The following is a 22,951-nucleotide window of genomic DNA, read 5'->3' on the forward strand; positions in this document are numbered from 1 at the left end:
CCCGGAATAGGGACTACAGACGCTAGAGCAGACTTGGTATTTAGCAGGACAGGCTAGCTAGCTTGGTCCAAGACCCTGGCCTCCACACCAGGTACGCAGTATCTTTCCCGCACATCATTCTTTTCCTCCTGGGCTAAGCCCCAGCTAAATGACCTAGCATCAGGAATGTCCTACACAGAGATCACAAGTCCTGGAGACATACAGGGCACCAGCTCTTTGGGTGGACACCTGCCCAACCTCCCTTGCTGACTCAATCTACCCTCTTCCTAAAACTGATCTGCACAGGCCTGGTGCTGAGGTTGTGCTGGTTTCAGGGAGCAGATTATGTTCATCCATTACCATCAGGGGCACAAGGCTGGGCGTGGCTATGAGCCCAGTCCCTCTGGGTAGGCTCACCAGTGGCAAAAGTAAAGGACCATGGCAAACCTTCACAGCAGTTCCCACTGGAGTGGGGAAGGCAAAGAGGCTGATGTAGATGGAGTCCTGCAGTCAGGTGGCAAGGGCTGTTTGGACAGATCTTTTGAGGGGGGCCCAGAAAAATCCACAAAATCCAAGACATACCCCAAACCTTTATTGTCCACCCCAGGACACTGGGGCACAAGGGCCTCCAAGGTCCCACATTCCCAGCCAGGGCTGTTGCACAACACAGCTTCCCTCAAACCTGGGCTGGGCAGGTGAGGAGGTGGAGAGCTAGCACTGCAGTCAAACTGAGGGGCCTCTCTCAGACCCTGGCCCCTCGGGGTTACTGTCCCTGTTCCGGAAATGTTCTCTGCTCCGCTTCTTGCTGCCATGGAAACCAACAGCCTCCATCCCTGTAGGGTCTGATGAGGACCCAGGGTGGTCAGCTCCTGAAGGTACCACTACCTCTTGCAGTCCCTGGTGGCCACTCCACTCCTCAGCCTCAGGCCCGGCCAGATGGGCCAGCTCCACAGAGGCCTCACCCCCAGCACTTGACACATCCCCCTTCTTTAGGATCCTCTTCCTCTCAGCCCTAGCCTCACTGCCTCGTACTGGTTTGGTAAAGACCACTCGACCCTCCCCACAGCTAGAGGGATCCTGGTTGAAGGAGGGTACATAGTCTGTAGGGGATGCCTGGCTTCGAGAGCCCAGGAAGGCCAGAGCAGCAGCACGATTGTTCTGCTCACTGACTTCAGCCACATCTTCCAGACTGTACTTGGTCCAACGTTCAGGATGTGACACATAATCCGGCACAGGAGGTACCCTGACTGGGCCAGTGCTCTCATGCACTCTGCTCAGGTTCCTTGCCAGAGTCTGACTTGGGGGAGTCACAGGCCGTTTGAAGCTGCCATTGTCAGTCACACTAGTTTGGGGCGCAGAGGGCGGTGCCTGCCGGGCCGCACTCTCCAGACAATCAAAGATGCTGTGACTGCGCTGCGAGAAGGTGGAACTCATGCCTCGGAGGTGGAACGGCTGGACTGGGGTGGTGGGGACACCCGTGAGGGGTGAGGGAGGGTCATCAGGGCCGGAGTCCTCCTGGGCTTCCCCAGAAAGCCTCTCCGGGGACAAGACTTGCACCTCGGCACCACTAGGTAGGCTGAGGTCCGAGTCCGAGTCGCTGAGGGAGACGGTGTCAGAAGGAAGGGTGTCATCCTCGGTGGGTTCCTCAGCCTCCAAACCAGTCTCCGCCTCCGCCATGCCGGCCTGGGACCCTCCCCACCTGTAGCGAAATAGTCCAAGTTCCGCCGTAAGGGGTGTACTTAGGCCACGCCCCTCCGTGTCCTCCCAGGCTCCCCTCTTTCACCTCCACTACTTCCTAGGCGCCTCTGTTCACAGTCAGACGCTGCCCGGTCATGCAGGCGGGCGACGGCCTCGCGAAGCTGAGGAGCACTGTGGAGCTGCAGGTTAGATAGGGTTAAGGAAGAGAGTCAAACATGAGAGCAGAGCAGTGCAGACATATAAAGGATGCGCGCTGGGAGATGCTGGAGACAGGCTTTAGATCAGCAGAGCACAGCCTCTCCGGGTACACACCACCACCGCAGAGACTACCCAGCCAGGTCCGGAGGAAGAGCCGTCAGGGGACTGGCCTAGTCGCGCGGTTCTAAGGAGGCCGACGCTCACCGTTCCGTGCACGTTGCAATACCCAGCGGCCTTTCCCAGCAGAGTCCCGCCGATTCCGCGGGATTCGTTCCGTGGTTCCTGCCCACTTTCGCTCGGCTTTCTGGGAAACCGAGTCCCCGGCTGTCTGAATGGCACGACTTTAGTACATCAGGAACTACAACTCCCAGAAGGCAATGGACCAATGCCCGATGGGAGGTGTAACCTTCACGTATGCGCATCACCGAAAACCGGAACGGACACGGAATTGACGAAACAGGAAGAGGCGGAACCAAGGGGCCTCGATTCCCATAACACTCTAGGGCTAGGCCAGTCACAAAGGGTTGAGGCCTCCAGTGCCGCCTGTCGGAACCCGCCTGAGCCGGGTTCGTTACAGGGAGGAAGTGCGTCACCACGCAATGCGGGCGCCAACTAGTTTCCTGGTCGGAAGTGGCGCCGGTCTTGTGCTCCGTTGGCTCTCTGGAGCGGGGTGGGACTAAACTCCTAGTTGGCTATTGGAATCTAGAGATGTGGTGGGCCCTGGAGTGTCGATTAGTTGGTTGGGGCAGCAGAGATTCGACGCCGCTCCTCTGGGCTCTGCCTGGACAGGGACCCCACTTTTCAAAGCCGCACACAACCCCGCTCCAGGCTTGGAGCTGTCCTCTTGCATCCTTGGGGACCAGAGTCTGAGGATTCAGTGGGCTGCTTCGTGCTCCCCTTCTTCCCTAGTTCTTGAAGCTGCAGGCCACTCAACAGCCTTGGCCACATGCTTCACAACATAAAGAGTAGAAAGGGTTCCTCAGACCAGCAGCCCACCCAAGCAGGGAACAGGCTTGTACAGGGGTGAGGGAGGTCGAGATCAGAACGCCCTAGTACAAGCCTGGGGTTCACTGACAAATCAGCCTCCTGGGAGGCTGCTAGGAGCTGGGATCTGAATCTTAGCCAGGCGTTCTCTCCCCTAGAGGTCAATTAAGTATGCCAGCAGCCTGGGGGAGGGGCTCAGACAGGAGTCAAGGGAAAAAGACAGTAGTGGTGGTAGCTGCTGATGTCCAGGAGGTTGCTTAGCCTGACCCTTAGTTCACAGGGCTGAGCTGAGTGGGCTGCCATCTTGCCTATTACTCCTTGAGACCATAGGCTAGAGCCACCCAGCTCTAGAACATTTCTAAGCACCTAGATACTAGGGATGGGGCAATGGTCTAACCTTTGCTGTGTTGTCCCTCAAAAGGGGTATGGGGTAGGGGTGGGGTGTTTTTGTAGCCTATCCCCAGCATTCTGTGAATTTTCCTGCTGTGTGGCTCCGCCTACCCTGCTCAGCAATGACTTGGCATGTCCAACAGATGAGTGGAAATGAGGTCAAGGCTGGTATAAGGTCAGCACTGAGTTCCTAGGACAGGGAGGTAGAAACGAGGGAGTACTCACATGGAGTGCTCCCTGGGTCCCAACCCTTCCCTCCCACTGTGTTCCACAGCCTCTCTTGGACCTGCTCACCCTGTGCCTGGCGAAGTTCAGAGCTGAGCCCGGTCTCTAACACTACTGGCTCAGGAAGAGGTCTGGCAGTCCCATTAGCATGCCTGATTTTCTCCTCCTTTATTAAATGACTGTTTCAAGATGTAATTACAGTTGAAGGTGACACGTTAGAAAGAACAGGTGCATTGAAGGCATAAGAGTGCTTACAAACCCAGCTTTTGAAATGGGGGCAGGAAAGGGACAAGGATAAAAAGATATAAGCAACGTGAACCCACAGTGGGCAGAGTGGGTGGACATGGCCCTCTAACTCAGCTACAAAGCCTCTGGGCAAGTAGCTATGGAGGAGGTTTGGCTCAGCAGGCAGAGCTCCCCAGGGGTCCCGGAAGTACAGGGCCCTGCAAGCCAGGGCCAGCTCCACCCTTATATCCCTACACACGCCACCTATGTGTGATGTCAGCCCCCAAAAGGTAACAGGAAAAGTTCAGAATGAAAAAAAAAAAACCCTCAAAAGGCTAAGTGTAGCAGAGTAATACAGAAATATATACACAGGCCATGGCCCCCAGGAGGTCTCTCGTCACTCAGGGGCAGGGCACTGCAGGGTCCCTGTGGTACAGAGTGAAGGGCCTCAGTACACAGAGCTGTTCCGGATGCCACAGCACAGCACCATGCTCAGAATCATCTCGAAGATCTGCGGGAGAGAGGGGCATTGTCAGCACCTAGGTCCTTGCTTGTGAGGGGTGGCACTCACCCACCAAACAGGCCCTGTGCTCACCATGATGACGGCTACCACGATGGCCGCAATACCAATGAGGTACAGCTTCCCAGAAAAGAGCTCATCAATTTTCTGATGGCAGTCCTCCTGCAGGGATGGCCAGAGGGTGGTAACAGTGAGTGGCTAAGTCACAGCCACCACCATACTCAAGAGGTGGGATTTATGTCCCACAGGTTATCTTCCATCCAAAATAAAATACATGGACCTGCTGGCCTTCTTTATTACAGGGTAGTGTTTCTGACCCCACTAGTACCCTAGGCTCACCAGTATGTATAAGGGACCACTTAAGAGAACCATTTCCCAGGATACTGCAGAGGCAAACCCAGGCTCTCAGGACCTAGCACCCCACTCGCTGAGATGTTCTGTGAGCCTCTCTGATGTCCTGCTTGAAGGGCTGATCTTCCTGGTTGTCCACATTCACCACCTACCTACCACCCAGGATATGATGCCCACTCCCACTCCGTGTCACCTTCAATAAGGAGTTGAATACGTTGGTGCCTGCAGGACACAGGCTATTCCTCATCACAGAGGTGGTCAGCGTGGTCAGTGCGTTGGAGCCACAGCAGTTGAGCTGCAGAGACCAAGAGTATCACTGTCAGCTTAGAAGCTTCAGGAGACAAGGGAAAGGTCTGGCACATGGCACATCATCGCCCCCAAAACATCTGGGAGCTGGCCTGTTCTATTTGTCACACTGCTCAAGAACCCTGTTCCTCCAAAGCCCTGGGCAAATGAGGCCCATTAGGTTCCTACCTGGGGACCTACAAATCAGAGGAGAACCTTAGCCAGGCCCTGTCCTGTTTCTGAGGTCTGGGAAAAGACAGGACTCATCTCCATAGATCATACATGCTAGGACTCCCACAACCTGCCCTCCCTGCTCCAGCCTAGTTGTACCGTCTCATGGAAGGTCTTCACCACAGTCTTGGCATTGTTGGCTTCATCATCCATCACAGCCTGTTGAAGGGCCTGGTCGTAGAACTGCTTCACATCCTTGGCAATCTGGGGAGAACCATAGTCACATGAAATACAGGGACTACCATCAAGAGCACTCGGCTTCCCCCGATGCCACCTCTTCTGTTGAGCTCCCAAGACCCTTCTACCAGCAAGCACCAGAAATTTGAAAAGCACCTCTAACCCATGGGCTCAGAGCAGGCCACACCTGCTGCCTGAGCAAAGCCATATCTCCCTCTCCAGTGAACCTAGGCTCACCTGGTCTTTGTTTACGAAGCCCCAGATGCCAGCAGCCACCTCACAGGCAAACAGGATCACAAGGCAGGTGAAGAACTAGGGGGAAAGTAGAGGTCAGAGCTTTGACCAGCAATCTCAGCATGGCCCTCTATGTGCCCACATGACCAACAACTATGTGCCAAGGGGGATGACCACATTCACCAACCACGTCCTGATTAATGAACCACACAGAACCATGAAAGACAAAGGATGCAGCTCGGCACCCAGATGGTTTCACCCTGCTCCCTGCTTTGCAGGATGCAGCTGGTACAGGAGATGCAGTTGACAAATCTAAGCGTCCACAGCCTTCAGAGACGCACATGCAGCAATATGCCCCCAACCCTGCCCTCAGTTTCCTTACCCCCTTTATCGTACATACACAGGAAGATTAAACTATGAAGTGTGCTTCAGCTTCCCAAGATTTTGATACTGGCTGGCCAAGCTCTAGAAGACATACCTGGGACTCAGCTCCACCAGTAGCTACTGTGGCCAGGACCACTAAGGCTGGCTTCTGGGGTAAGACACCCCTCTGGAGGTTATGCTTTTCTAAAGAGAAACTCCCTCTGTCAATGAGTCTTCAGAGTCAGACTCAACAGAAATCAAAGAGAAAGACCAAAACCTTGGGGAAGACAGAGGTTGCCAGAAACCCTACTCCCCAGCCCTGCAGCCCTTCCTACTTACCGTTCCCAGCAGGCATTGGGACTCCTGGATGGCCCCATAGCACCCCAGGAAGCCCACAAACATCATCACAGCTCCCACAGCAATGAGAATGTAGATGCCTGGGGAGGGGAAGAACTGAGTGAGCAGGCTGCATGCATCACTGTCTGAGACAGGAGTGTCTAGGGCACCCACACCCACAACAGGCAGAGTTTGGCAATGTGAGATTTTTGTGCGTCAGTGTCCTGCTAGAGGAACTGCCACTGCCACCAGAGGATAAAAAGCAATTCAGTTTCCAGAGGACACAGGTGATCTGTACTTCACAGGTATGTGCTGCCCTGTAGCCAGTCCCCCACTACTTGCACCCGAGAATAGGAACCCTTAGCACTCACTATAGAGGGCTGAGAAGGACTACCCATCTTAGTGCATGAAATGGGGAAGCAGCTTGGGTTCAGCTGTTGGTCTGGGAGTGGATGCCCAGGACTCCCCATGCTGGGTGAGTGTGAAGGCAAGGGCAGGCTATGCCAGTAGCCAACTCCAGGCACCTCATCTCAGGCACACCGGTGTATAACCATTCTGCCCAACTAACTCTAAGGACAGGAACCTGTGGGCGGGGCAGCTGGATGACTGACAGAAGGACAGGGGCAGCCTGAGCAGAGCACTTAGCACCTGTCACACATACTGGCTGGGCTGTGAATATACAGGGGAGCACTGGGACCCAAGACGCACCAGTTGGACCATGTCCCTCTTTCAGTGCTCACAGTACCCCTCAGGCCCTGGGAAAGACCACTGTGTCTCTGAAGAACCCTCCAGCTCTTGGTCCCTCAGCAGACACAGCCCATCCCCCAGTCTCCACGGCAACACTGCCAGGCAGTCCAAGCTTCCTTGCACAAAGCCAGGCCCATTGTCCCCTGCCTGGCCAGCCCAGGGGTGAAGGCGCCATGGCCAGGACCTACTGCCAGGCTTAAAAACAGGCCAGAGCATGGACCTGGTTTCCTTTGACCTCACTAAACACATCTGGTCCAGGGAAAGCCTCCCACCAGGGCTGCCCAGCAACTGGCTTCCAGATAGGCAGAGCAACTTCATCCAGACCACCGTCCTTAAGCCCTGAAACCTCATCTCAAGATGAAGTAAGCTCTCTGTCACTGTATCAGGCCCAGCAGGGGGATGGACAGGGTATCTAACACACAGGTGCTGTCCTGAGACTGCCTACAGACCCTTCTAGGCCTAGCACATGCCCCATCTGAAGGTCCTGGGGTATAGTCTGAAGTGCACCCCTGTATATTCACAGCCCAGCCAGTATGTGTGACAGGTGCTAAGTGCTCTGCTCAGGCTGCCCCTGTCCTTCTGTCAGTCATCCAGCTGCCCCACCCACATGTTCTTGTCCTTAAGAGTTAGATGAGCAGAATGGTTATACACCGTGTGCCTGAGATGAGGTGCCTGGAGTTGGCTACTGGCATAGCCTGCCCTTGCCTTCACCTCCAGATCAACAGCTAAGCAAGCCCCTGAACCAACTCTCCTAAGCACTAGACAAAGTGCCTTTGTCAGGGCCACATCTGCTCCCAGCAGGGCTCAGTTCAGGGGCAGTGGAGGGCTCCAGAAAGCCAATTCAGAATGAGCAGGGAGATAGTAGCCAGAGTAGCTCCTGTGCATAGGCCATGCGCCTTGCTGCTCAGTGCCCAACCTGCCACATAGTCCAGGGCCTGGGGCTATTTCCTCAGTGCCCAGGAGGCCATGACCACAGAAAGGCAGGTGACTGAGCAGCTCTGGAGCTGGACCCTGATGTAGACTATGGTGACAACATGAGGACAGAGACCTGCCTGCTTCCTAGGCCACCCTATCTGGGCTCTGCAGGGTACCCAGCCTCTCCTATCAGGGCAAAGTGGGAGCTTTGGCCCAGCCTCACAGCATTCACGTTGCGGAAGGCCCAGGGGCAGGAAAGAGTCCTTCACGGGCCAGTACTCCTCCTGTCTCTGATGCCTGATCACCACTGTGAAGATGCCCACACCAGTTGCTACACAACAGGCTGCAGTCTCCATGTGAGCTGATGGGCATCCTTTTCCTCTGAAGGCACCAGATCCAAGGAGGAATAGCATTGTAGGACATTCCCCACTAACACCCAGACCTGCTTTCCTCAAAGGAGACCAGGCTCTGCCCCTCCCCTGTACATTGCCTGGACCCTAACATGACCATTCTACCTGTGGGAAGGATGAGGGGAGGGTACAGAGAGGAAGGAAAAACAGCCAACCGTGGTGTGACCTTGGCTGCCCTGGAACACGAGGGGAGAAAGGGAGAATAATGGCTTTTTCTGACTTCCTGACACTACCCCCCTGCCAGCCATCAAGCATGTCTCCCAAGCCCCTTCTAGGCTCCACACAAGAGGGAGAATACACTTCAGATTCCTGATGAGTGCTAGGAACTGTGAAAAGGCAGAAATGTCTCCAAAGACTTCTTGAGTTCCCAGGGTGCCAAGTCCCCCTCACAGAGAGAAAGGAGAGTTGCCTCCCTGAGCACAGCGTAGCATAGCCTAGCATAGCATAACATAGCACAGAAGCCCTCTTTCTGCTTTCCCTGCTTGGGAGGGAGGGTGCTCAGTCCCCCACAGACAGCCTAATAAGGCAGGTGTAGCAGTCTGGCTGTGTGCTGGGGGGTGGGGAGAGCATCTGAGTCATCTACCGACTGCCCGGTCTCCAGCCCTCCCCAACTCAAGACTCCTGGGAGCTCAGCTGTTGCTAGCCCAGGCATCCAGCCGCACCCTGCTCAGGGAGGTTCACCAGAAACGCACATGTTAAAATAAGTAAGGTCTCACAAGGCTCCTGCCCCACCCAGCTGCTTCCCTTCTGCCTAGCCTAGTCTCAGATCTGTGGGGTCTCTATCAGCACTATACCCAAGAGAACTTTCTAGTCTTAAGAGCCCCTCTTATGGGCAGTCTCCCTGCCCAGCACATACTAGGCCTAGGCCACTGCCAGTTCTAATGCCTTACCCACCAAACTCAGACCCTCAGGCTCTTCCTGGAAGCCCACCCTGACTGTTCTCAGCTAGTGACTAGACCCTGTCTCCTTATTACTCACCCACATAGAAGGTGCTGGGTGCTGGTCTGTCTCCAAGTTCCAGGTAGAGCAGACTGGTGGTCTGTGGGTCATGGCGCAACCACAGAGCCACACCAAGGATCACGCCTCCAGCCAGCTAGGAAAAACCAGGAACAATGTCATATAGAGGCCAGAGCACTGTGGGGCGATAGAACCCTACCACAATTATCATGTGAGGCCATCGTTTCTAGTTGTGGGGGTCTGTCCATTGTCTGAGCCACTGTCCACTGGGGCCCTGCAGCACACAAGCTTCTCTGACTACAGAACAGAGTTCAAGTGTACCCCAATACTTCATGACACATACAAGAAGGTTTATGATGAAAATGTGGCTCCATTGATAGGAGTGCTTTAGCATGTCGGGAACCCTGGGTTCCATCCCCAGGACCACATATACTGGGTTTGGTGGTGCATGCCTGGTATCACTTGAGAGACGGGAAGCAGGAGGATCATGTTGAGTTTGAGATGAACCTGGGCTATAAGAGACCTTGTCTCCAAAACAAAACCTCTTTTTCTACTTATCTCAAGTTCCAGATTGGCCAACCATGCAATATTTTTATCTGAGAAGTATGGCACAGGTACCCTGTCCTAATAGTCCTGAGATTGCTTAGGGATTGCCACAGGCAGGGTACTGGGAACCCCGTGGTGGGGATACCAAGTTCTTCCTGCCACGAGAAGAGGGGTGACAATGTAATGTCATCAGGCCCGACGGGGGAAACAGCAGGGCACCTCCTACCATGGATTTGTGTGAAGCCCTATAATAGAGCTTCTGGAAGCAGGAGGTGGCCCTCAGGACAGACCAAGGGAGAGGCACTCTCTTCCCCATTTCTAGGCATCCTCTTCTTGCAGGGGTCAATGGATCTGCCCAGCACAAACAGAAACAAAAACCTGGGCCTGATTTAAAAAAAAAAAAAAAAAAAAACACCAGGTGGCCCACTTCCTTCTCTGGGGATCCAGGTCAGCATACAAGCTCAAGAAAGATCCTGCGAATCCCCAAACAGACTGGTTCTGGAAAGAGGACCTGTGGGACCCACCTACCTCCTTCTACCCTAGGATCCTGTCCTCCGCCTATCCCTGAGAGAGGAAGCTAGGGGCCACTTTCTGCAGAACACACCATCACCTTGTACCCTCATTCCATGGGTCCTGTGGTTTCTTAGCTTCTTCTCAGCAATCAAAGCCACACTGTGCCCAACCTACAAACGACATGAAAGCTGGGACCCTGAGAGTGCCCTTATGAGCAAAGGCCTAGTGATGCCGGGGATCCCCAGAGCTTCTAGAGCCTTACAGTGACAGCTCTGTGTCTATACGCCCTTAAGAGGCTAGCCTTCAGCCTGGGCAACAGAGGCAGGAGGATAGGGCCTGGCAGGAGGCCACAACAGGCAACACTCCTCTTAAACTGGCATGAGAGGAGGAGGTGATCGGCCCGAGTTGCCCTGGTAACCTGGCTTCCTTTGCAGCTTTGAAACGTCATGTATTTTGTTTGAGAACTGGTCCGGAGGTCGCTCTGAGATGTTCCAGAGCAGAAGGACTGGGTGGCATGCCTGCTCCCCATGCTTCCCTCTGTAGTTAAAAGACCCCATGGTGACAAATCCCCAATAGCTACAGAAGCTGAGGGGCAGCTGGTGGGTCACCTGCCTTCCTCAGTCTGTGTGTAAACAGATGGGCATGCAATCATGCCTGACTCAGACTTCTCTACTGATAGAGAATCTTCCCTGTGACCTGGAGGCAGAAGTAGGCAATGGATGATATTCAGCCTAGCCCCAAAGCCTGCTAATGTGGGTGTCTGGCCAAGCCACCACTTACAGCCAGGCTTTATGAAAGAGGTGGGGTCAGGAAGCTGACTTCAGAGAAGTCTCTGGGCTTCAGTCCTTCATGTTACCTGACAGGTCTGAACTGGGGTTGAGGGGTAGGTGAGGCAGGGGGGAATGGGAGACTTGGCCACTCATCTGTTGTCTCAGAGGCAAGGAGAGCTGAGTGGGAGAGGGCAAGGAAGGAATGCCAGGCATTGGGCTGGCTGTCTCCAGCAAAGTGACCCTCCACCCCCTGCTCTAGGGAGGAGGAGAGGAAGTGCTGGGAAAATGATGGGGCTCAGGAAGGTGGGACAGGGGGTCTTCAAATAGTAAGAGGCTGGAAACGAACCTTAGCTTCAAAATGTAACCATCTCAAAAGACCAAAACAGACAAGGAACTTCCAAGACTCCATGGTAAGAGATATGCATCTACTGAGCTAGGGCCCTCAAGTATAAAGTGGGAGTACCATCCTGACATCATGAGGCTCCAAAGAGCCACAGGGAGATTACCAATCTACCCACTAGGCCCAAATTGCCACCGGGTGTGGCGGGGTGGGGTGAGGAGTGGTGGAGTGGCTCTGTTGCACCGGCAGGCAGCTTGTCGTTTCTGAGAAAGTTAGCTGGTGCCGCCTCCTCACCACAGCCAGCTTAGCACCTCAGGCTTTACACGCAGGTGTGTATGTTTCTCAAGCTTCCCTGTTACAGCCCAGCCTAGAGCAGTCCATATGTCTCCTGACCGATGAATGGACAGGCACTGGGTCCATCACAAGGCAGGGAGAAGACACAGACCCACGAGATCGCAAGGAGGACGGGTCAAGGTGCTGAGTGAAAGGGGCCCATCGGGGATGAAGCGGCTGGTGCCTCTGGACTCTGTTCATATGAAAGCAGAATTCAAAGTTCATTCAAGATAGTGCAGAGATAATCCAGTAGAAGTGCTGGGGGGAGCAGGAATGGAAGGGACCGCAAAGGGCCCTAGGATGCTCTGGGCATTCACTCTTCCGATGGCACTAACAGTTTCATGGGGTATAAATGCTGGCTATGTTATATGTCAGTCACAGCTACAGAAAACTATTATTTAACCCCAGCTTCAGTCCAGTCTGTAGGTCAGAAGCTGTGCTCAAGCACATTCCCCAGGCCTGTGGGGTGTCGTGGTGATTAGCAGCAATCAGGCAGGTACATATCTTGTCTACAGAAACATAGGTTTAGAATGATCTGCAAAAACTGGGCAACACTCACATCCATTAAAGAAATACCAGTCTAGTGTCAATGGAAATATGCAGCGGTGCCATTGGACAGAGGCACAGGTAAGGTTAAGGATGACCCAAACCTCTAGCTGTGTCATATCTGAGCTGGGGGACTTTAGGCCCATCTCAACCTCCTCCATCCGCACCTTCATTTGTTAGTAAAGGGAGTAATACACACAGGCTGCAACATATGACGTCACTGTATTTAGCTCTTGCTAGAGCTGAGGAGGCGATCCACAACGAACCTTACCAACGATCCTGGGATTTCTTCATGCATCCACTCAGGGGCCAAAGATGCCTCTGCCCAAAGCTTCTCTTCCCAGGTGGGTCCACCACCTGCTTCTACAGCCTCAGACACCTTCTGCTTAGAGGTGGGGGTGGGAAGCACCCAGGTGGCATGCCCAGGTAGGTTCCTGGAGCTCCTTCCACAGCACAGAAGAACGCATTCATGACTCTATACAGGATTATGTTGCTTCCTCCTCCTTGAAGACTAACACATAACAGACTCAAACTTTAACAGGATGAGGAGCTGCCAAGCACGCTGGGTCCCTGCCCGGCTGGTCTTGTGGTTTCCCAGAAGTGACTGAAAGGGAACAGGCCTGGGGCAGCATTCTACTCTGTGCTAGCTGCCCACTGCCAGCCCTGGGCAGACCTCAGATGGGGGCATACCTACCCCTCCAGGAAGGGACAGAGCTCCTGTCACCAGCCTGGTAGGTCTGAATGGTCACCCCAGACACCCCACATGTTCCGGAAGTCTGACTATAACATCAGCTTGTTGTTTTAGTGACCTTTTGTGTCTTGGCAGAAGAATCAAGGGCAGAGGCAGACGAGGATGGGGCTTGCTCCACGCCTCCTAGGTACATGGTGCACAACGGAAGGTGCATCAGAAAGAGGCTGTCCACCTAAGCAACTGGAAGGGGCTGAGGGTCTAGGAACCTCCCTGGTGATGGCAGAGACTGTGAAGATCAAAGGCAGAGGGGCAAAAGGCTTCCCTGGGCAGCTGGGATAAGTCAGAGTAAAGAGGCTCCATCTGGCAGGTTTTAGGAGCTGGGGAAAGGACAAGATGAAGAGGCCAATGGAAAGAGCTGACTTAGGTGCTGTCCTCCCACCCGGGTCCCTGTGCTCAGGCACAACAGGAGGACAGGGCCTGGTCAGGCCATGGAGGATGTGGACAAGGCCAGATTCCTCTCTGAGAGATATAGGATCCTGCTCAGGCCTTCCTAGGAGGTAAAGACTTGCAGTTCACCAAAGGAAGCTCAGGAAGGAAGCTGGAGAGAGGGGCAGGAATCCTTGCCTTGGCCAGGAAGCATGGTTCCTTTCACAGGCCCCTCGCCTCAGGAAGCCACTGTCCTAACATCTAAAAATAGGTGGCAAAGCAAAAGCTTAGCTCTGGGGCCCAACTGACAGGCTGGGGAGGGGGCAGGGCCATGGAAGATACACTGTTGTCTTGAGGTACAGGAGATTAGGCTGGGCCATCCCAGCTCTGCCTTTTCCAGGTCCAGGCTATAAGGTTCCTCAGACAGAGAAGCTGGAAGCTTTCCCCACCCACTCTACACCTGCCCTCCTCTAGGAAGGCCAGGGTCTCATGAGACCCTGAAGGGAGACTGTGTGGACCCTGATGGCCACAGTGATCTTCCAGAGATGACAACAGCAGAGGCGACAGGGAGGCCAGGCTGTTTGCTTCAGAGAAAGCTCAGTGGGCCTGGTACCCACTTAGAAGCAAAGGGAGGCAGGGGACGAAAGAGCGGGTAGAAGAGTCCAATGTAGCCCTGGTGTTGCCACCAGCAGTACCAAGAAGCTCCCATCTGCACCAGGCTAGGCGTGGCCCTCTGTCCCAACCATGTCCCAGGGCAAAGCTGTGGGGCTGGCATAGTCTTACAGCCCACTCTGACTATGGAACGAGGTGGCAGAGTGGGGTACAGTTCTACCCCCTCCCACTACTTCCTCACATGACAGTTGCTTGAAAACCTCAGTCCCTTCATCACTCACAAGGATCTGATAGCAGCCCAGCAGGGTGCTACTTCGGGTGAGCTGTTATCATGGTCTCTAGAGTACAGGGAAGACTGTTACCAGGGCCGAAGGCTAGGCCATGCCCCCAGGATGGGGACTTTTAGCCAAGAAAAGTTGTAAGAGGGTGGATATGTATTAGTGGGTGGGTGGCAGCTACAGATTGTGCTTGCCACACACCATAAGCCCTTGCCGCACTGGGTCCCACTCCAGAGCTCAGGGATAGAATTTCAGGAGGACAGGTGGCCTGGGCTTCCTCATTCCTGCACCTGCCACACCAGACACCTTTAAATACCACTGGGACCTTAACTGCTAAGCTGCAGTACAGAGCCAACATTGATGCTTGACCACAGGTAAACAAGTCATAGAATGCCACAGACCCACCCTGAGAAAAGTGCTGATGACCCAAGCTGACACAAAGCATGGAGTGATCTGAGAGATAGCGCAAAGGAAGCACAGCAAACTGGGGGGCCCTATCACCCTTCTGCCCTAACTGCCTGGCTCTTGGCCTGGATTACAAACTCATGGTAATTTAGAGCTATAAAATCCTAGGCACCTGGGTTCTAACGGACTTCCCTGCACTCCCAACCCTGAAGCCCTCCCCAGACTTCACACGCAGGAAAGCAGGTGCCCTCTCCCAACACCCCCTTGTAGTTACTTTGGCAGCCAGCTCACGATTCCCACCACCAGTTAATCACTGGTTAATCCCTTGTGAACCGCTTCCCAAAAGGTAGAGTCCACGCAGAGGAACCCAAATGGTTTTGAATGGCATAGTGTGTGCCTGTGTACTGTAGGGAAGGTACAGGGGGAAGGATGTCCACAGTCAAAAGGTTCCTGGAAGGCTACTGGCATGCCAGGTCACAGTACATCCTATTAAACAGTTGAAGGACACCAAAGGCCAGTTCTTGGGACATCTGGTTCTCTAGCAAGAGTCTTAGAAACAAAAGAGATACCTATAGAGTGCAGGAACACCCGGCACTCACCTACCGGGTGCCCTGGTATCAGGGCCAGAGCCACTGGCACCTGGACTTCCCCACATTCCCACCCCACCCTACCCCCACCTGAGCCCTCTCCAAAGGCCAGGCCTGTGTGCAAGCATGACTGCCTACTATCTCCCTGCGGCACCTGGACTCTAAGCCTATTGATTTTATGACTGGGGTTCCTCCCCTTGGTGGACTCTGGGTGCTGCAATCCAGGTTGGCAGCTGTTGGTGAACCTCCTGGAGCAGCACAGACGCTCCATTTGAGGAAGCCAGACTGAACTAGGGGGAGGCGCTGAGAGAAAGCCTGAAGGGTCCAGAGAAAGAATAGGGTGAGGGCTCTTATCATGAGTTAGCCGTGTGTGAGAACCAGGGCAGAGGCTGCCAGAGGCTTCCCACCTCTTTACTCCAGTTCTGTGCTCTCCACTGCGCAGACATCCTTCTTTGAAGCCAGCCCAGGGACCGACCACAGATTTCCCCTTCCCGGGCAGCCCAGCCCACTGATTGTCTTTCCCAAAGTCGGGTAAGCTGACAGCCTGGTGGAACAAGGGGAAGTCTGCTCTCCCACAGGTGAAACTAGGCACAGGAAGTCCTCATTCCACCCTGAGCCCACAGGGATTGCAGCCCCTCTGCCGGAAGGAAGACAGCAGACTACTAAGTGACAGACAGTCATGTGCCGTCTGGAGAATTAAAGCCAGTTAAGGCTGTAATCAGCCTTTTGTGGTGGGTCGGGCTGCCTGGGCCACTGGAAGGGGGCCACCAAGCAGCCTTAGGCTGGAGGAGCAGCCAGTTCTGGGCAAGGAACACAACTCCCATTCCACTGAGGACCGGTGGCCTCCCCTCCCTTATCCAACTACACCTATGGAGTCATTATCACACTAAGCTACTACAGGCCCACCCCAGGACACAGGCTGGCAGGGTGATAAACAGGGACACCATCCCCTACTCTCCTGTCCTACTCCCAGCAGGAGTCAGGAGATGGCTCTCTCTACCCCATACCTGTCTCAGAGGACAGGTATTCACCCAGCTTCTTACATGGCCTCTGCTGAATTTGCTCACTGCTCGTCTTTCAGGTTTGTGTCTTGTCTCATGTGTCCTGGGAGTCCAAAACTCTGCTGGCCCCAAAGTAGGTTCTGAACAAGACAGGTCAAGTGTGGGTCTTAGCCCAAGGAGGACTGCTGGGCACAAGATCATGAGTATGCAGTCTGGGGCGCCTGGGACATCCCCTCCAACAGAAAAGCCACGTTAATCTGTAAGCTGGAAATTTTAAAAAGTGCCCATCGAGACATTTACTGTCAACCAAATCTCACTTCTGGAACCCTTAGCCTCCATATCCATCACGGGCCCACAGGACCTCTCAGCCCCTTCCCCAGACACCTCTTACACCATTCCTCAGCTCTCCTTGGCCCAACTCCCTGTTGGACACTGTGCCCAGCATCCATTTCCTGAGCTTCCTTTATGCCAAGCCCCTTGCTCCGCTCTGGAGTGCATTAGCTAGTCTGCCCACCATCCCAGGAGAGAGATACCCCAGGAACTCCCACTTTAGAGGGAGGAAGTGGAGGCTGAGAACCAGAGCAGTGGGGTGGGGCTCCCCAAACGTTCAACTTCATGGCATCAGGAAACTATCAGCCACAGGACAAGCCTTGCCACACAGGGCACAGAGGAAGCCCCTCTGCCAGGGTGCTGTTTGTCAGTTGTGGTCTGGCTCTGCCCCAGATCCCTGACCACTGTGGAGGCCAACACGGGTGGGGAGGAGAGGTCCATGGGATTGTGAAAGGGCATGGTTTGCACTGTTCTGCAGTCAGTAAGTGGGCCTCTGGGAGCAGGGGAGGCTTCAGAATGGTTTCCTGGAGCCTCAATAGAGAGTTACCCCCCAGGGATATGTTGGGACTCCACCCCAGCTGCCTGGGAAACAATCAGCCTCACCCAGCCCTAGCTCTCCAGGGAGACTGAGGGGCTACCAGCTTGATCAGGTGGGTGGGCCAAAAGAGAAATACCCTGCAGGTTCCTAACATCGCGCATCTGGAGCTCAGGGGTCAGTGGAGGGACTTCCTGAGTGGATTTAACTCCTTGCACGGCTCAGAGATGGCACCACTAACCAAGATAGCTACCCAGCCATGACCCAGGGCACGCCCCAACAGAGAAAGATTAACCCCATCACCCAAGCTATTCCCTGGGGTCACTGTGACTGACAACCAGGGTCTCCTCATCAGGTCATACAGCATACAGTTCAGTCCAGTTGCTACCCATCCCCAACGTCTTAATGTTCCCTACCCCACCCTGACCCACCCTTGGAGCTTCAGCAGTCAAGATAGGAAACAGGTGTCCCCCTGTCCTACACACCCACTCTAGGGGCCATGTTACAAATTCGCTCTTCAACTTTAGAGACAGACTGTTTCCACATAACCTCATTTCTTCATGGGAAAAAGGAGAATGGAGGGAAGAGCAGGCTGTGCACTGCGGGGGGGGGGGTGTCAACGCTGTCCAGAGGGGTGGCCAGCACTGCCCATTCAAGTCCCCGCAGGAAAGCCTGTTAGACTCTATCACTCCTCATTCTCAAGCCAGTCAGGAAATGGAAAGAAACACACACCACCAATGGTCACTCCCCAGCAATGAAGACAGGACCAACGGACCCCTAGAGACCCTCCTATAACCAAGTCTCCATTTCAAGATGACCAAATGGGTGTGCACCTCTTTCCAAAGTGGAGAGCCCAGCTATGTCTGAGACGACCTCAAGCCCCTGATTCGTATAGACACCAGATCTTTGCATTATCCCAGTCTGCACCAATTCAGAACTGCACACCCCCCTTCTCTCAAAAGCCTCCTCAGAACCTTAAGGGCCAGGCCAGGGCTGTAATCTGTGCGGGAGACGACAGACAAGGAGGAGGGGCAGCTGCGGGGTGGGCAGGAACTGGGGCATGGTGCGCAGCAGCACGCGGGCCACCTTGTCCTTCTCTAGGCCCAGAGCTCGAGCCTCCCAGGGTGGCAATACCAAGCTGAAGAGCAAGTAAGGGTGAAATAATAGTGGGGTGGACGTCTCCAAGGCAAGTACGAAGTGTGCCCCCACCATTTCGAGGCCGCCCATCCAGGGGCGGTGGCTACGATGAGATCATGGGGGCGGGGCGCCAAGATCCCGCCCTTCTCGAGCCCCCTCAGCGCTCGCGAAGCAGAATGGTCCCCAAAACAGCGTTCACGAGGGTGCTTATACCCCCTCCACAGCTGAAGGCTCAGGGTTACGTGGCTCTAACCCTCAGATCTTTGCATCGGTCCCCAGCACTCAGAGGCGACAGGCCAACGATCCCCTAATTCCGCGGCCCCAGAAGACCCTCGAGCAGAGGCCTGGAAGCTCAGCTCCTGGCCCCAACCCCACTGGCGAGGGGCGCCAGGCCCCCGGCCGGAGCGCGGAGCCCACAGGTGGCGCCGCAACTTCACTGCCGCGCTGCGCCCTCTCAATTGGGCCTAGCGCACTGCCCACCCTGGCCGCCGACGGTTCACCCGTCCTCAGTTCCCAGTGGCTGCTCACCCAGAAGACGAAATTGAAAACGAAGAGCAGGTATTTGATGCATTTGGTGCAGCCCTCCACCCCCATGGCGGCGCGCGGCCTGCGGAGCTTGCGCTGGTCTTGGAGCGGGCGGTCTGGGGACGCAGGACTGGGGTCCGGGGCTGGCAGGTGGCCAGGGACGCTGGCAGGCCCTGGAACTGGGGAGTGGAGAGCGAGCGAGACGCTGGGTAGAGAAGGGCTGGAGGCCTAGCGGAAAGCACGAGAGTCCCGACCGCTAAGAAGCAGGGGCGCGCTCGCTTGGACCGGGCGCGCGCCGCGCTCTGCACTCTTTATAGACCGCTAGGTCCCGCCCCTCCTAGGCCCCGCCCCGAAGACACTCCGCCTCAGGCCCCGCCTCCCGCCTGCGGGGGTTCCTGGACAAGGGGTGCTTGGGTGCTGCTGCCACTTCAGTTCCAGAGTAATCGGTCAGGAACTCAGTGCAGATGGTTCTCACGGTCTCCTTGCGCTGTGTGCCTGTGTGTGCGCGTTGGATGTCCCCAAGCTTCCTGAGGGCTCTCATCCCCCGGGGGCAGGCTGCTAGACGAGGGCTGACCACAAGATAACCCCCAAAGAATCCTTACTTCCTCCCTTGTTGGGGCGCCTTGGACTTTCCCCGAGGGTTCCCCAGTGGAGCTGTCTCGACCGGAAAGGGTCTTAAGAGTTAGCATGTTTTGTGTATCTATCTCCTAGGCAGCAACTTGGATGTGTCTGAAGCTCTAGAATGGAATTCTATGTTGGTTGGTTAATCCCATGTCCCACAGATAGAGTCCCTGGCTGCAGTTCTGGAAACTGCCTTTAGGAAGGTCACTAGTGTACCCGGTGTTCCTACCCAGTCTTGTGTCTGGAGCACCCTCGGGTGCACCTTCAAATACTGCATTCATGCTATCCTGGCTGTGCCTTCCAAGTGTCCTTCCTCCATCCTCTAGCTGGCTCCCAGAAAGTTAGGGCTGTAAAGAAGTGAGAAAAGATTCGGGGCCGGAGTGCCCCCTTTCTGGGTGAGGAGTGGCTGCTGTCACTGTGGTGATATTCCAGCGAAACGTTTGTCACCCCCTCCCCAAACTGGAGGACAACCTGGCTGTTTCATCAGCAAGGACTCACTGGGGACCATGGAAGGACCAGTTCCCAAGACTCAACTTTTTCCAGTTCACTCCCTGTTCTTAAAACGTTGAGCAGTTAAGGTCACGTTCCCTATGGGGCTCACCCGGGGACTCTTCTGGCTACAGGGCACTGGAAGTTATATATTAATTTTGAGACAGGGTCTTGCTAAGTAGTCCTGGCTTTCTGGGAATTCACAGAGTTCTGTCTTCCTCTGCTTTCCAAGTGCTGAGATTATAGGTGTGGGCTATAAAATTTGAACTGTGTATAATACACATGTACACCTGATGATTGGCCAGTAACTTCCTGGGTGGAGCTACTGGAATCATCTACTCTGCTAGGCTAGTAGGTTTCTTGAGGGTTAATTTGCGCGTTTGTTTTGGCTTTGTAGCAGGCTAGTAGAGCTGCTATAGTAAAGGATTGTGCCTACTTTTATAGTTCCTAGAGGCTGATGTTATGTCACAATAAAAGTAACTCAAGTCACCAATCTGAAGGGATGCCACAATAAAAGTCCTTTGAGTCTCCACGAGGGAGTCTGTGAGGAAAAAACAGTCCTTGCATGTGCAGAGATGGGTAACTGCTTGCTCATCAGCTCTCCACTGTCTCCAGTGATGGAACACCTCATGCCCAAAGTAGGGGATGCACACTGAAGGTCATGCAAGGGTCAACTGCTTTGTCTACGTACTGTGTGGTACATCAGTTTTTTTTTAGTGAGTTCCATTGTGTGCCAGGAACTGCTCCAAGTGCTGGCTATGGACAGCCAAGGAGCCACAGCCACTTCCTTTGGGGCCCTTAGGCTCTGATCACATCAAAGCTAAGAAGGAGTTTCCAGGATGCTTGACCAACCACAGTGGTGGTGGGGGGGAGTTTTTTGTGGAGCAGTTTTCTCCAATTTAAAACATCCCATTCTGGAGGGAAGGGATTAAGACTAGGAAATGAACAACTAACAAGTCTCAGGAGTTCCTGAGACTTACAAAGTCCCTTCCTCCCCAAGGACATGTAAACAGGAGGAGAGCCCTTGATCTGACTTGTTGAGGTGCCAGAGCTCCAGGATATCGTTTTGTCAGCCATCACCCATGCTGGGGTTTTTGGTGATGCAGCTGCCTTCACGTTGTCTCTGATCCCGTAAGTAGCCACTCATTCATACTCCTGTGAGTAGTCCCAGTGACCTGACTCATTTACCAAGTAGGACTTTAGTGGAATCTTTCTTTGGTTTGCTGTCAGTTCCCAATCTGGAGTGAATGGATGTTCATGTTGCATCTCCCCAGGGAAATGTCACCTGACGTGAGGGTCTTAGAGGAGCTAAGATGGGTCCAGACTCTGACACCTGAAAAGCCTTGTCGGCTGAGAGAACCATTCCAGGGCAAGACACAGAAAGGAAGCTCTCTTGGAACCAAGAGCAGATGTAAGCAGGAGAAACCTAGACAGGTCTTGGTTAGGTGGAAGGTCAACATGGGTACATTCTGTTCCATTTGGTGGGGGTGGGGTAGGGAACAATCTCACAGGCTCCAGGAGGCTTGCTGAGATGACTGGCTGCAAGAGTACTTGGGGCCGCCTTACAGGGCCTGCACCTGTGAGCACCACATCTAAGTGCCCTGCCTAATATCCTGCCAGCTTGGCTTTGCGAGCATGCGGAGACCAAGGGGCCAGCTTGGTAGGACATGGATCAGGTAGGTACCCAGAGAGAGCATCAGAGAAGGGTCCCTGTGGTTAGCTCAGCCTGACAATATCTCTTTTCTTGGCTCCAGAATATCAGTGGTGAAGCCAGATGAGCTGTGTTAGGGAATGAGGGAGGAAGCCTAAGCCTGGGAAGGGAGGTTCCTCCTGCTTTCCCCTGTCCAGCAGGTGTGGGAAGGTGGGAAGAGCAGGCCTTCACAGCCAGGGCTTGTCTCAAAATTCTCCTGCCAATATGACGCTATACTGGCTTCTCAGTTTTCCCAAGTGTGACGTAGATGCTGCAGTGTGTCTCTAGGTGGGTAAAGGCAAAATGTCCTTGTCGCTTGAAACAGGGCCTGGCCTGATGGGAAACTCAAGGTCAAGTCCTGTTTGGCCCAGTCCCAGGGTCTTGTGACTCACGCCACAGAGGACTTCTGCTGTGTGTGTGTGTGTGTGTGTGTGTGTGTATGTGTGTGCGCACGCGTGTGTGTGGCAGGAGGTAGGGGGAGATTGTTGCAGAGCTGCGCTCTCAGTTTCCTAAAGTTCATGAAGACAATCCAAACGGGCTGTTTATGCAGAGCTTGCTCAAGCGAGGAGGTTGGCCACCGTTACTTCTGCTTGCTAGAGATTCATATGCAGGTCAGGGAGCAAGGCAGCTGTGTACTGAAAAGAGTTCAGCATCCAAAAACAACCAGAGCAGTGCCAGACAAAACTCTTGTGACCATCTCCATAGAGATGGGAAATGCAGCCCTCTATTCTCCCGGCCCACACGCTCTCCAGATAGAGTACTTCATTCCCCAGCAATAGAAGGGGATCTGTCCTCTAGACCCGAAGAAGCACTCAAGATTTATAAAAGTCCTGAGCTTATGTCCTCCTAAGGAAAACTGGAGGCTCCTCACCCAGAAAGGTCAGAGACAAGACAAGATGAAACAAACAAGACAGTCTTAGCATTTCTCCCCAGGGTTCTAAGCAGGGTGATTCGGCAATATGGAAACCGTACCATAGAAAAGGACATAGGAGCATGGAAAAGGACAGTGTGCTGGTACGTGTTTAAAGTCTCCCATGAGACATAACCTACAGGCAGGTCTGTGAGGGAGTTTCTAGACTGGGTTGGCTACAGAGCAAAGACCCACCCGAAAGGGGAGCAGTTGCCATCCCGGGGGCTGGGATCCTACAGGGCATGAAAAGCAGAAAGTGTGCTGAGCACAGCGTTCATCACTCTGCGTCCTGATTGTTGGTATAATGTGACCAGTTGCCTTAAATCCCAGCACCCATGCCTTCCCTGCCATTATGGAGTGTACCCTTGAACTGTGAGCCTGAGTAAATCTTTCCTCCCGGAAGTCACTTTTCAAAGGAAGTTAGAACAAAAACTCAAAACA

At 54.2% G+C, this 22,951-nt stretch overlaps 2 protein-coding genes and 1 long non-coding RNA gene across 4 annotated transcripts in view; 1 reads left to right on the plus strand and 2 right to left on the minus strand.

Annotated features, from left to right (window-relative positions):
* Positions 1-566: 566 nt before the first annotated feature.
* Positions 567-3,483, minus strand: Tssc4 (tumor suppressing subtransferable candidate 4). Its single transcript, XM_057777964.1, has 2 exons — positions 1,763-3,483; positions 567-1,678 (listed from the first exon to the last, which is right to left on the minus strand). The coding sequence occupies exon 2, from the start codon at positions 1,654-1,656 to the stop codon at positions 703-705; it is 954 nt and encodes a 317-aa protein (XP_057633947.1). The 5' UTR covers positions 1,657-1,678; positions 1,763-3,483; the 3' UTR covers positions 567-702.
* Positions 3,484-3,625: 142 nt separating this feature from the next.
* Positions 3,626-19,100, minus strand: Cd81 (CD81 molecule). Its single transcript, XM_057777965.1, has 8 exons — positions 18,804-19,100; positions 9,247-9,361; positions 6,200-6,297; positions 5,501-5,575; positions 5,186-5,290; positions 4,764-4,865; positions 4,295-4,381; positions 3,626-4,210 (listed from the first exon to the last, which is right to left on the minus strand). Exons 1-8 carry the CDS (start codon positions 18,867-18,869, stop codon positions 4,148-4,150), a joined length of 711 nt encoding a protein of 236 aa, XP_057633948.1. The 5' UTR covers positions 18,870-19,100; the 3' UTR covers positions 3,626-4,147.
* Positions 19,101-20,908: 1,808 nt separating this feature from the next.
* Positions 20,909-22,951, plus strand: part of LOC130880672 (uncharacterized) — a 61,720-nt gene continuing 59,677 nt past the window's right edge. Inside the window, exon 1 of one of the 2 annotated variants that reach the window (XR_009057616.1) lies at positions 20,909-21,041. This is a non-coding gene — a long non-coding RNA (uncharacterized LOC130880672). The remainder of the gene's footprint in view (positions 21,042-22,951) is intronic. The other variant, XR_009057617.1, reaches the window with a different exon arrangement.

The sequence above is a fragment of the Chionomys nivalis genome, chromosome 8, assembly GCF_950005125.1.
Source record: "Chionomys nivalis chromosome 8, mChiNiv1.1, whole genome shotgun sequence".
Classification (NCBI taxonomy): domain Eukaryota; kingdom Metazoa; phylum Chordata; class Mammalia; order Rodentia; family Cricetidae; genus Chionomys; species Chionomys nivalis.